Source organism: Aquila chrysaetos, chromosome 13 (genome assembly GCF_900496995.4).
Source record: "Aquila chrysaetos chrysaetos chromosome 13, bAquChr1.4, whole genome shotgun sequence".
Classification (NCBI taxonomy): domain Eukaryota; kingdom Metazoa; phylum Chordata; class Aves; order Accipitriformes; family Accipitridae; genus Aquila; species Aquila chrysaetos.
Window position 1 is genome coordinate 22686198 of NC_044016.1, and position 13438 is coordinate 22699635.

The 13438-nt window shown below is 37.2% G+C and overlaps 1 protein-coding gene across 1 annotated transcript in view; it reads right to left on the reverse strand.

Moving 5' to 3' along the window:
• Positions 1-1944: 1944 nt before the first annotated feature.
• Positions 1945-13438, reverse strand: part of TTC27 (tetratricopeptide repeat domain 27) — a 139860-nt gene continuing 128366 nt past the window's right edge. The window contains exons 17-20 of the mRNA XM_030035326.2: positions 9727-9924; positions 6187-6298; positions 5498-5598; positions 1945-2189 (exon numbers count right to left, since the gene is read on the reverse strand). Coding sequence (XP_029891186.1) covers positions 2067-2189; positions 5498-5598; positions 6187-6298; positions 9727-9924 — 534 coding nt within the window. The 3' untranslated portion in view covers positions 1945-2066. The remainder of the gene's footprint in view (positions 2190-5497; positions 5599-6186; positions 6299-9726; positions 9925-13438) is intronic.

The window sequence follows — 13438 nt, forward strand, 5'->3', positions numbered from 1 at the left end:
CAAAAGAAAAAAAAACCAAAAATGGAAGGGAAATAAAGGCCTTCTCACAGACCTCTTTAATATTCTATATGAAATATTAACTTCCCATCTATTATTATTAAATGCTAGGCAGAAGCCATTACACAAAAATTAATGTGGCTTCATGTTCTGCACCTCCAAACTTCAATTATAAAAGTGTCTCAGGTAGACTCAATGGAAATTATTTTCTTTTAAATCAAGACAACTGAATTCAAGTCTCATGCTTTCAAGTTGATAGTGGGATATAATTCTGGTTTAAAATGTGCCATAAGATCACAGGAAAAATGGGAGGTTTTTCTGCCACCAAACAATTCCACACCTAAACACTTTCTTCCTAATAAAATGTAGTGCTGGAACAAAATAATAATTTTAGAGATTTTTTTTCTTTTCCTTTGTGAATAAAGTAAATCCTATCAAAATATAATTATAAAAAGACAGTAGTGGTGGGAGTCTGTCACAAAACTCACAGCCTGTTTTTTTCAGTCAGGTGGGCCCCTCACTACACATATGAGCAAAATGGGAGTATCTCCAGCAAATTCACTCTGCACAAACTTTAATGCCTCTTCACTTTCTGGGCCATTTCAATGAAGAAGTGTTTTGGAGTTAGCTCTCCTTCACCAGCAGGTAAATCTGTTGCTAAGATAATTTTTGTGGGAGCCTCATGTTAAAATACTGGCAGCAAATAATTCATTCTCCATTCTAAGAAGCTTTACAAGGGTACGAAGCTTTACAAGGATACAAAGGCGTCAAGATGGCTTCCCCCTTCACACACTGAAGTAACATGCTTTTACTGCTGCTTCAAATCCAATTAATTGTTTGGTTTCCTTTTACCTTCCAACTTTCTCTTCAGGGAGAGTATTCTTGCCATTTAGTAACGGTATAATTTTAATGACCGTACCACAGACAGCGCATACACAGAATATAGATAACCACATTTTTGGAGATTGCACCACTCTCGTATGGAAGAAAGCCAAAATCATGATGAGTGAGGAAACTATTTTGCATAGGTTTCTGGAAAACCCTGAAATAATCCTATTTTAAGAAGAGCTGTAGCAAAGATGCTTAAAAATGAAACAATGCAAAGTAGTCTAGATGAAAATAAGTTATTCAGGTCTAGTCAGACGAAAGTATTTTAGATTAGATTGCAGTTTTATTGCTGCCTCAGTGGGGGGAAATCCCCATGCCTGTAAAAGGCCCAAATGAAGTGCTAGTCTATCACCCATGTGACACAAGTTATGTATTTTTGAACAATATAATAATGCTTGAAGTAATAACTGTTTGTAAATCCTGATGCAGCAAACATCCTGCTACTTTGATGGTATTACAAGAATAACAAAAAAGACTAAATTCTTACACTCAGGACCCCACTCCAACTCCCCTGTAAGCAATTAACACCAAATTATAATCGGAAAGTGCCTGATGACCTAGTGAGCCACCTCAGGCCCTGGCCCTGCCTACAGCCCGCCCCGTGCCCATGGCTCTCCCTGCCATGACAGCCTGCCCTCACCTAAGCTTCCCACCACTGACAGGCCAGCCTTAGAGGTCCTCTGATTGGCCAGTGGCAGACAGATGCACCCTCTGATTGGGTGTGTGCCTCACTGGTGAGGGTGAGAGGCTGGGCCCAGCTCCCGCCTCTGCTGCGTGCTTGTCCATCTCCTCCTGCCCTGGTGCCTCTCCTGCCCCTCAACATCGGTGGGCTGTCCCGCAGAGGCCTGGCACCTGGGTGAGATGCAGTCAGGGCAGAACTAATCCTCAATAATCGCCTTATAAATACAAGGCAATGCAACAAGGCAAAATTCCACAGGGAATTTCCAGAAAATCTGGGCCTGAGGGACCAAAACATGGAACTTTGTGAGACAGGGAGAGCAGATAAGAATCTTAAAAAGCAGCCTGAACTCTGAAGAAAGCTGACCACAAGAACAGCACTGTACAGAAAAGTGTTTATTGAAAGTGTTGTTGCGTTAGAATTGTTACCATTTCATCAGCAAAAGCTCTGACGAAAGAAACATGTCATTATTGCCTTCCTGTCATGAAATCTGGTCCGTATGTCAGCACTGGTCTCTCAGCTGGTTACTCAGTTCCTGAAGTTCAGCAATCATGTTGTCCATAGTTGTCACCTCATCAGCTATCTCACTGTGAACCTCATTACTTGTTACATCTACAAAAAGTTGCTGCACGACAAAAAGAAATACATTATTTTAAAATATATATATAGTTTCTCTGCTTCAGCCCAGAGACAGAATACAGAACGCTCATCACCACCACCCTGCCTTTTGTATTTTTGGTATCTCTCACCTTAAAAAGGCCATTTTGTGGCTAATAAACAGAAGGTGCATATATATACACACACACACACATATATAGACCTGAGGTCTGTGTCACACACCTGATATTTTGCCAAGGGGCTGAATCCTCCTGTGGACGCTGGGTTTCTGCTCTGACCTGGCTGCCTACTCTGACTCCTGATCCCATTGAAAGTAAAGGACTTTACCATGAAACTCAAATTAAAAGACCATCTCACAGAACTGTCACTGCAGTTTACAAACCCACCTGCTGATAAATTAGTAGTTGTGAATTTTAATGGCCATTTTTCCCAGTGTCATATTCTGTTGCATCGTTTTCTCCAAAACCTCAAATAAACATGTTTTAACACTTGATGTCAAGACATGCATGGGTGCAGATATTCATCTCTGTGTAATTAAGTTATACAAGAGAAAACAAAACACTACAGAGTAATAAAAATAGTTTGTTCTTAAAGACCTTGAGACATTAACAGAAACACAAAGCAGCTAACTCATGACCAATCATAATCTTCACGTATTGTACAGGGAAACCAAGGGAGAGGAATGCTAAATGACTTGTCTAAAGCCTTGAGATACGCAAGCTCTGACTGGAGCTTTGTGCATGCTGCACCAGAACATGTTGCTATTGTAAGGCCAGGACCTGTCATTTGACTCAAGTAATATGGAGGCTGTGTGAGGTACCACTCCACAGAAATATGGTGGTGGAGGACCCCAAACATATGTTCCCCCTTTATTATGTAAAGGGAGAGTAATTCACACTTCATTTGACACAAACGAAAAGCCTACATTTAGAGACAAAAACAAACCCAGAAAACAAAAGTTGCTCTGGAGTACATCTGTACATCATTATAACATCAAAACATAATGGGACAATACAGATACATATATAAACAAAAATGTACATAAAAAGCCTGAACCAAGGTCTTCAATGTGCCTCAGAACAGTGTTGTCACTGAACAAAGGAACATGTTACACAAAAATAGGAACAAGTTCCTGCGACAAGTACAGAAACTTTTCTGACTTTCAGCCCCAAAACCTCACACTGGTAATGTGACAAAAAAGTTTGGTTCTTTCTGACTAAGACAGTTAAATAAATCAGGATGATACAATTAGTTGGGTTTTATTTTTTTTTCCCACACAGTTAAAGAGATCTATTCAACCAGATGGAGCCTGGGGAAATTTCACACACCATCATTCTTTGGGCTTTGTGCCCCATGTTTCCCCACAACAGTACCCACATTTCATGCATTTACGATACAGCTCCATGACCTTTCTCCTTTTTGGAGATCCCACCTGTCAGATCCAAATGATGCATGGGGCAAGGAGCAGAAGAGAGCCCACTATGCTATTTGCCAGAGCATGCGACTGCCCAGAAGGCTGTGTACAGAAAGGAGCCCATTAACAACACATTTTTGAGTTGCAGCCTTCAGCAGACTGTGGGTGCATCATGAGGCTGGCACAACACAGGAGCTGGAATGTCAGAGATAGAGATCCCAGGAAAGGCAAGAAGTCTGAGAAGTGACATTGTTTCACCTATACAAAAACTACTGATTTGTTGCAATTGCATGTCCTGACTACAGAATTTTGGACTTTTATCCTTTAAAAGTTACTTTCACTTTTCCTTTATTCCTTCTGAAATCTTAACTACTGAGTCTGCTCTTAGCCCATTTTTTTAAGTGCTTTTCTCTGTTAAAAAGAAGACACCCCCCCCCCCCCCCCCCCAATATTGACTCACAAAGCAGCAAAAGGGGATGCTGCAGTCAAGCTTGGACAGGCATAAACTGTGCTAAACTGTTTGTGCATAGGATCTTACAGAAGATGACTGAATTTTTAAACCACAACACACTTTGGAAATTCAATATGACTTCAAATTAAAAATAAGATGGCATTTTGGAAAGTATGCAAAAACAGTGAGGTCACACCAATAGCTTTATCTCTAGCATGTCAGTTTTCTCAGAAGTGCCATAAAACTTAGAGGCACCATTACCTGCCAATAGTATAGATGTTCATTTAATTAGTGCCTTCAGGAATTAAGAATACAATTTACCAGACTCACCTATTCTTAAACTTTCAGATACTGCATGATCTTGCATAATATAAACCACCTGTACTTGTATTTATATAATTTATGTCAAGTAGTCTTGCTTTCTCTACAGTCATGCTCAGTCTACACACTTTTTTTTCTAAACTGTTTTGTGAATCACAACAAAACATGTTGCGGCTTTTTTCACCACATACCGAAGACTTATGTATGCCAGTATCTAAAAGCACAGTTATGGAGCCAGCTTGTGTCTGCTTATACAACTTTCCTAGGCTTTTATCCTTAAAATTATAGGACTTAAAAAGAGAGTGAGCCAAGTTTAGCACACTGATGATGGATCAACACTTTGTAACACAAGCACACATGTTGTAAAACTTATGCTCTGTAATTCACATTTACTAAAACCCACACACAGCCAGGAAGAATACTTCTTTAAGACATTAAGTATATTTTGAATGAAAACGTATTCCAGATCAGTCCTCAGTTAAACAATGGTTGTGTCTCACGTTGTAAAATGAAGGGTAAAATTAGGATAATAATGGTGCAGAAACAGACATGGCTCTTTGGGTGCCTGGCAATGGAGGCACGACTCCAAAAACAAAACATATGATTCAAACACGATGACATTTTCCAAAGAATTAATATCTGAATTGGTAGGGTATCCATGAAAACCTTATTAAAAATTAGTTCTCTCTTTTAATAAATAACTGTTTTTAAAAGACTTCAAGTGATGCAAAATAGTCCTGACACATTTTGGTCCTTTCTGCAGGTTTACATCCATTCTTTCTGAGACTGCCCTGCTTCCCCCATGACTACTCACATAAGGAACAGGTCTTTGAAATGACTGATTTCTTCCAAACATTCGAATGTTTGCCCAACATTTTAAGTAAAATTCTAACGTACTTGTAAAATGTCAATGCTATCTCTTAGACTAGTAGGTTTATTTCAGTCAAAGCCTAGCAGGAAGAAGGGAAATAAAAATCTACTTAAAACTGCAATCCTTAATAGCATAGTGGTGAATATCCATCCGATGATGCACTGGGACAAGCAGGTATTATTTGTCTGTAATTGACTCAAAACAGAGAAATGGTTTCTGGCAACAGAACAAGGGTTCCTAGCTTTCAAACATTCCTACCTTTGCTTTGGATGACAAGCCACGTAAGTTGAGCCGAGCTGAAGAAAGCATCTGCAAAGCTTCCTGATGATTAGATTTGTTCTTACTGCATTTTATAGCCACTAGAATCCAAACACAGAAGAAAAGGACCACAAAACAAAAAAGGCATTACCTCTATAGCAATAATCTTTAAACAACAACATTTAATTAAAAATCTTGATACCTTCCATAAACAATTTTTTAATGTAATATCCCCCAAAACAAACACAAAGAAAAAGAATGCCAAGTTATTTTGAGAAGATAACTCTAAACCCAACAGGTATATGTATCCTTCTTAAACATAAGCATAAGAGCACAGCCAATAGTCTTACTGAGTCTAAGTTTTGTCCATCTCCTGACTGGCACAGTCAATCAAACTTAGGTGGTGATTTGAGGACTGAGATGAACATTTTCACTTGCATTATGAAATTGCTAGACCATGAAATTAATTGATTCCATTTTTACCAGTCATATGACTCACGCAACACCATTTCTGCCTCATTCCAAGTATATTTTTGTAAGCACTATCAGGATCATGCTCTCTGTTAGAGGACTCCCAGTAGTAGGAATAAATATAATGGGTAAAGTATAGTATTATTTTATTACTAAGCTTAACAAATATTTGCTATACTCTTCATGAATAATAAAAGTTCTTTTCAGGTAGAACGTACCATGTGCAATCTCTATGGCTCCTTTCACCACTTCTTTAAAAGAAGAAACATCTTTCTCCCAATCACTTGATTGAATTTCACATTTATGTGCCTTAGTGAGACACTGCAGTGACTGCAAGGCGGAAAAAACCAAAAAGATCAGTATGTGAGAAAACAAACTGGGAGACTAATTTAGTTTTAAGTATCTACAAAACTAGTGCTCAATCCAGAAAATGAATGTATCTTTACTACGCTTATTTCCTGTGAGTTGGAGTAGTGTCCTCTGCAACGGTAAGCACCAGCTGTAACACAGATGTTCTTCACCAATATCGCATCTCAAGTATGAGGCATAGAAAGTAACGTGTCTGATTTTTATCTTTTAAAAATCTGTCTAGACTGATGGATGTGACCCATGTTTGCCAAGTCATCATAATTAAATGCACATGAAAAATGGAAAAATACTTGTACTCACACTTTAAACAGCAATTTTGTACCTAAAAAAATTATAATTGAATACATCAAAGCTTTCTTTCTGTATACGTATTCTTGGCGAATAATGTATTTTACAGATGCAGCTATTAGCTGCCATACTGCTCTGGTTCTCAGTGAGAACAGGAAAAATAAATGTAAATAATACGGAAGGAGGGTCCCATTAAGGAAAAAAAAACATGAAAAATTTAAGCAGAAGAAATTAATTTTTGCTTTCGAGTTTTGTTTTCTTTCTACAGCACCAGAAATACAAAACAAAGACATGCCAGAAGTTATATTGCTTGTTTCAATGACAAATCTTTTAAAGAGTTTAAATATCACATAAAGGAATAACAACTTTCAGTGCACTATGTGTACATGAGTGCAATAAAGACTTTGGATTGCTGAACAAAGATTAAATTTGAGGGTCATGACCGCAGAAGCTTCTACCTTCTCTCTCTCACTGGAGTTCCAATCACTATGGCACGAATGATTGAACTGTTCATGCTGCTGTAAATTGCAGTAAAGGTATATTAAGTCAAACCAGAGCGAATTAATTTTTTTCATAATAGCCTAGGTTATAATGGGTAGTGGTTCTGGCCAGCAGAGGCAAGAACTTCCAAGAAAAGGAACAACAGTTTTTACAGCAATCTGATTTCAGTCTGCACGTGTCTGAGTCAGAGCAGCAATTTAGGGGGGTTTTGCTGTCAGGGAGGAGAAAGAATTCAAAGTCTTGTAGGCTGTTTGTTTGTTCTTCTGGAACCTGGATTTATCCTGGAAGGAAACAGTTACGAGCTGGGGAAAGTTCAAGGAACAGAAGGGTTTCATAGCCTGGGTATGGATCAGCAGGAAACCTGAAGGTTGGAAAGATTCCTTGGTGGGAAAGGGGTGGACTGGACTGCATTCAGCATAGGAAAGAATGAAGTACTGAATGAGGTGGCAGGTCGGATACATAAAAGTGTAAAAGTAAATATATGCTAAGCTAAAGAAAAAAACCCACAAACCCAACACTTCAATAGTTTTACACTCCTAACCTGTAAATCCTGTCTGATTCAATTTACAAAGTACTGTTGTGAATTGTAACTGTAGACTCTAGGGATTCATGGCATCAAATACAGCAGCACAGCAGAAAGGTAAAAAAACCAACAACCCACCCACCCTTTACAACAGCCAGACATACAAGGTTGTTCTTTCAAATGGAATGTTAGGAACAAAATTGGTTAAATATAATTAAATCTGCACTAAAATATGGAATAAAGGTCACACCCTATATTTCTAAGGAGGTACATGACATTATGATAGATCTGTTCCCATCTCTTTGTCCTATGATGCCACATACAGTCAATAATGCCCTTTCAGAATTCATTGGCCTTTTGCATAATAAATATGGGTGGAAAACTGCAACAATACATCTGGAATTTTTCTACAGATATATTCACTTAATATCTGACTGACACATGATGGTGCTTGTGGCTGTGAAGCCAATAAATACTATTTTTAACATTTTTACTTTATAATATGGTATCAGAAAAGCTACCAGTTATTATCTAATGTATTAAAAATTAATTTTTACACTGTAAATTAATATAAGCTGTGGCTGTAGGCAGTTTTGCTCTTTCGTGATCTATATCTATGGTACTGTCATACCAGGATGCTTGGATACACACGTAAGCATACCTTAAGTATTTATAAACATCATTCCATTTTGCAGGGCAAGCTAGACCGTAAGCACGTTCCATAACCAGTCTGATTAGGAAACACAGTTAAAGTCCTGTCTACTCTACAAATTGAAACCATGTTTTCAACTGGGTTAGTGAAATATACTGTGATGTAACCAGATTCTGAAATGATTACATTTATAGTATAGACAGGGCCTCTGCTACTTTGCATGTCTGAGTAAGAATTTAAGGATATATTGCAGGATATTGCAGTGTCTGTATTCCTGAATTCTAAATAGGCCAAATCCCTTTTATTGTTCAGCTGTAAAGAAAAATAGGGAAGGAAAAAAGGGAGGAAATGGAGGTATAATGCACACAGGCAATAACTAAACAAGGCATTTCACAGGGCAGAGCATAAAGAGGAAGACAATGAGCGAGGCCCAAATAATAATAAGTTTAACCCCACAGGCATACAATTTGTAGGCCCAACCATCTGCTTAATATGCTTGACATCAAGTGATGAGCAATCCTCCAGACTGACATTTTTGCCCAGGCCAAAGGCATTTCCCCTTAGGAAACATACTGAATGCGTATTTTCAGCGTCACTGAAGATCTGATAACCCATAACCCATGTGCAAGGCTATTTGTATTTTTGAAATTTAATACCAAATGCAAAGCACACTCCAGCATACAACAAAGAACACTTCTAGCAGCGCAGAGTGGTTATTTTGGAAATGCAATCAACTCGATTACCTGGGAAGTGATAGGAGCAAGACATGGAAGTTAACATAGCAAAACCAGAGACAGGTAAAGAGAAACCAGTGGTTCAACAGATTAAGAATTAAATAGCATTATTTAATTCGATTTTAAGCTAAGTAAGGACAAAGCACTTTTTCTCTGGGAACTCTAACTGTGGTACAGACTATCTTAAATGCATTTTGCCTTAGTGATTGCAAAGAATATAGATGGCTATATATATGATGCTACTGGATCATGCCATTAAGATCCACTTTTTTCAAGAAGCAGCAATATCTTGTCTTCAGAATCAAAGACTCCAATTTAAAAAAAAACAAAAACCATAACACCACCATTAGATTATAGACATTAGATTGCTGCCAAGAAAAGTTTCAGAATACAAATCCAAGACAATGCACATATGCTATGAGAGGATGTTTTAAAATGAAACACTGATAAAAGAGAGATTTTTTAAAAAATGTGCAAAACCTGATGTAAAACATCTTGCTCCTATTCAATAATAAAAGTGTGTGCTGTAGGAACATGAAAAGCAGAAAATAAGCTTATAGAAACACTAAAGCAAAACACGTCCAGAACAAGAACATGTCTATGTCTTACTATAGCACTATAGTTTGCTAGAGAACAGGAGGTTTGTACCAGAAGTGTGTGTCCATAAAAACGTATACCTCAACACATTTACCTTTTCAATATCTTCACGACTATCATTCTGTCCATTTCCATAAAGTTGGGCATAAAGTCTCCAGATCTCCCCATCATTTGTCACTCGTGAAGTTACTCTGCCCAAGAGCTCTTGCAATTTCCCCTTCAATCCACTCGCTACCTCTCCGGTGCGATCTGCCATACCATCCACTACCGCTCTGACCAGAATAGCAAGGACCTTAAAAAAGCAGCAGGAAGGAGTTTTTATTTCAACTCAAATCAACGTCAGTATATAAAATGGTATCTGTAAAATTTGGTCTCTATTAACGATTCAGTAAAATACAAATATAGTACCACATGACAAGTACAGAATTTAGTAAGAAATACATTACTAGGGGAGTAATTCAACAAATTTAAACCTCATTTATAAGATTCTATAGTTGGTGAAGATAAAGAGGCCAAAGAGCTAAGACAGAAATTTGGGTTACTGGGACAGGCTAATGTGAAAAAGAATTGTATAGGAAATTGTGGCAGTATCCTAAAGATATTTTCACCTTATAATACAGTTATAAGAAGATCAGTAAACAGGCTGAACCACATTAATTCAGGTAACGGAAGACACTGTTGTTTACAGGACCTCTATTTAACTACCTGCAGAAACTGAAAGAGGTATAGTGGATGAGACGGAAACTGGAAGGCAACTGAATACCACCTTGAGAAACTCTGTGTTTAATGCACTTCTGGTGAATTACTAGTCAAGTCAGTTCAATCAAACTTTTTACAAGTACACATTTAATGGCTGCACTTTCTGAGTCATTGGCTTGAGAATGTGTGATCTGACCTGCAGAAATGCTGAGCATGTGCAGCTGCTGGTGAATGCAATGGGAGCTGGGCTTTGCATGTATGAAATGCTACACAATACCAACTGTCCCTGAAAAAAACATGAGTCTTCGTGTCCAAAACTGGACACTGAAAATTAGAAAACAGTTTTGCTGTGCCTCAGTTCCTTCTCAAAAAATTGAGAAACAGCAAATATAAATTAAGACATTGGATCATATGGCGAATTAGAAGAAAATAAAACCCAGAAAAACTGTGGCTTATTAAATGAGAACTACCTGTTCTGTGTAGTGCATGAGACACAGAGACCGGGGAAGAAATAATGATAAAAACAAAACGGAAGTCTCATAAGGCTTGCATTCAAGATAAGCCAGTAAAGGCTATACAAACACCTTCATGCTGGTACTTCCTAACTTGTGAGGCTATCATTTGGCAACATTAATTTGTCAACATTTTTGTCCATGTGATATTAATACTTACAATGAAATCACATTAATAGCAATATTAATATCAAGAAAGTAATAAAACCATTTTCAAAGATGATCTGTGAATAGCCCCAAACCACACAAATATACCACTACTCTAGTAAAAATAGGACAGGGGTGCATCCTCGCAAACCAAGATGTAGTTACCTGGCAGAAAGTAATGCAAAAATTATGACAGTATCAAAATATATTACACTTATAATAAAAACATATGCAGTTTAGTATTTGTGATTAAGTCATTTTCCTAAAACAACTTTTCTTCTATAGAATGACTCAATTAACATGCATCCCAAGAATTAATTACTGAGTTTTATCAGGTACAGGAAATCTTTGGCAAAACAACCCAAATAAATCAAAATGGCTGATGATGTTATGAAGCAAATCTATGTAACAGAAAAGGTGAAAAAAAAAATTATACATCTCCCTGGTATCTTTTCAGAAACAATGTGAAATCATAGTAGCATCTTAACATCAGCTAAACAGCTCCCCCCTTCTCTCTCCCAAACTGTAACAGTAGAGCCCTTATAAAATGATATGACAAACTGGCTGTTCTTTCTTTTCTTTTCTGTTAAAAAGCTCGGATTGTCACTGAAGAGAATAGAAAATATGACTACCTATTTATAATCCAAAAGTTCTGAAATTCGTATTACATTCATGATTTGGGATCTAAGGGACTAAACCCCATCATTAAATGAATCACGTCTCCTATAATGATTTGCTAGAAAAACACCAGCAGATATTGATATTTCCATTACTACAGCATTGTAATAAAAAAACATAAAAGAGGTGTAAGAAGAAACATTAAACTATGTTCTCTTTTAAAATGGAACTAGAACTGATCCTGAGGATTCATACATACATGTATGACTTCTCAATCAATTTCTCAGTTTAACAAAATTGTTACTCAAAGTCCAAAAAGTTAGTTCACATGAATATCCTATATAGTTATCAAGAGTTTTAAAGACAATGATATTTTGTTTGCACATGAAAAAAAAAGTTTCCTTAGTCAGTAGGATTTAGCAACTGAAAAATTACCCATATTCCCATAGAGTTCAGGCTTTGCTTATACTTTCATCATAATAATCTATCTCCTTTTTTTGTAATTCATCATGTAAGCTTTAGCACTACAGCAGTTAAAATAAAACTAGTGTGAAGGCCCGGATTAAAGGGTCCATTAAACGGTAATGAATCATTAACGCTACTTGGCTGTGCCCAGTTGTTAAAGCAAGCTATTTCTAATTGCAAGTGAGTTGTGCTAATCATCAAAAAGTATTGGCAGTGTAACAGAGCTTTCCATTTTAGAAAGTTGTCTTAAGTGTTAAATTTTAATTTGTATCTTTGAGAGATTTTTAAACTGCCATATATACTAAACTACTAAAGCAATGCTCTGTTGCCCAGGATCCCACACAAGCAGTAGAGCTTTTTTTTTTTTTTTTCCAAATGCCTCTTTTAATGAAGTGGACTCCATATGTCCACTGTGCATAGGGTGTGTGTTTCATATGACATCACACCATCTGCATTCCTCCTTCTCCTTTGCTTTTGTGAATAATGTGTGTGTACTAAAAACTGAACAAAAACCACCACGGGACAAAACCTTAGAAACAAACCCAATCATTTTTAAATGCTGTGTTTGCTATCAGTGAATCTCATTCCACAACTGTCCTCCAAACAGCTTCTTTCACATAAAAATACACTTGGTCAAACCATTTTTAGAAGCTTCATTAATACTAATCAAACTTGACAGCGCTTAAGTAAGAAGAGAACCCTCAGATACCAGATCCAAAATGACAAATCTGCAGTCTATGAGCTTTCCCTATGCCCCTCCCAAATTAAAGCTTTATTACAAACACAATTGTCTTTAGTGAGCTACTTAAAAGAAAGAGAGCTCCAGAAATTATTAATTCCGACCCTCGCTCCTCAAAATCCCCTTGGAACATGCTCTTGCAGCCTTTTATTAGAAACAGTCTGGCAATATGAACCACTGAAATGAGGATGATATTTGATGGAAAGGGTAACAGAAAAACTTCGCTAGATTCTCAAGAAGACAAAATTGCAGAGAGGAACCATTTGTCCATACTTCTGAATTTATATTCTTTGACAGGACAGGATGAAGATCTGGATTCTGAAAGCAATGTAGCAAAACAGTTTTTCCACCCACAAAATAACTTTGTTATTCACAGAACTGCAACTTTCCAAGAAAAAAGATTGCTTGCCTCCACAAGCATGCAGGTGGTACAAAGTAGTATCATTAGCAGCTGCAGAAATCTTTCAGGTATATTTACCACCTCAGACTAATAATTCAGAGGCTAAATTGATGATTACAACAGGTAAGGCTTTCTCCTCGGGTCCTTTTTAGTGACTGCTCTACTAGCTGAAACTACAGATAATTTAGTGAGCCTTTATCTTTTATTACATAACATCTATGTTAAA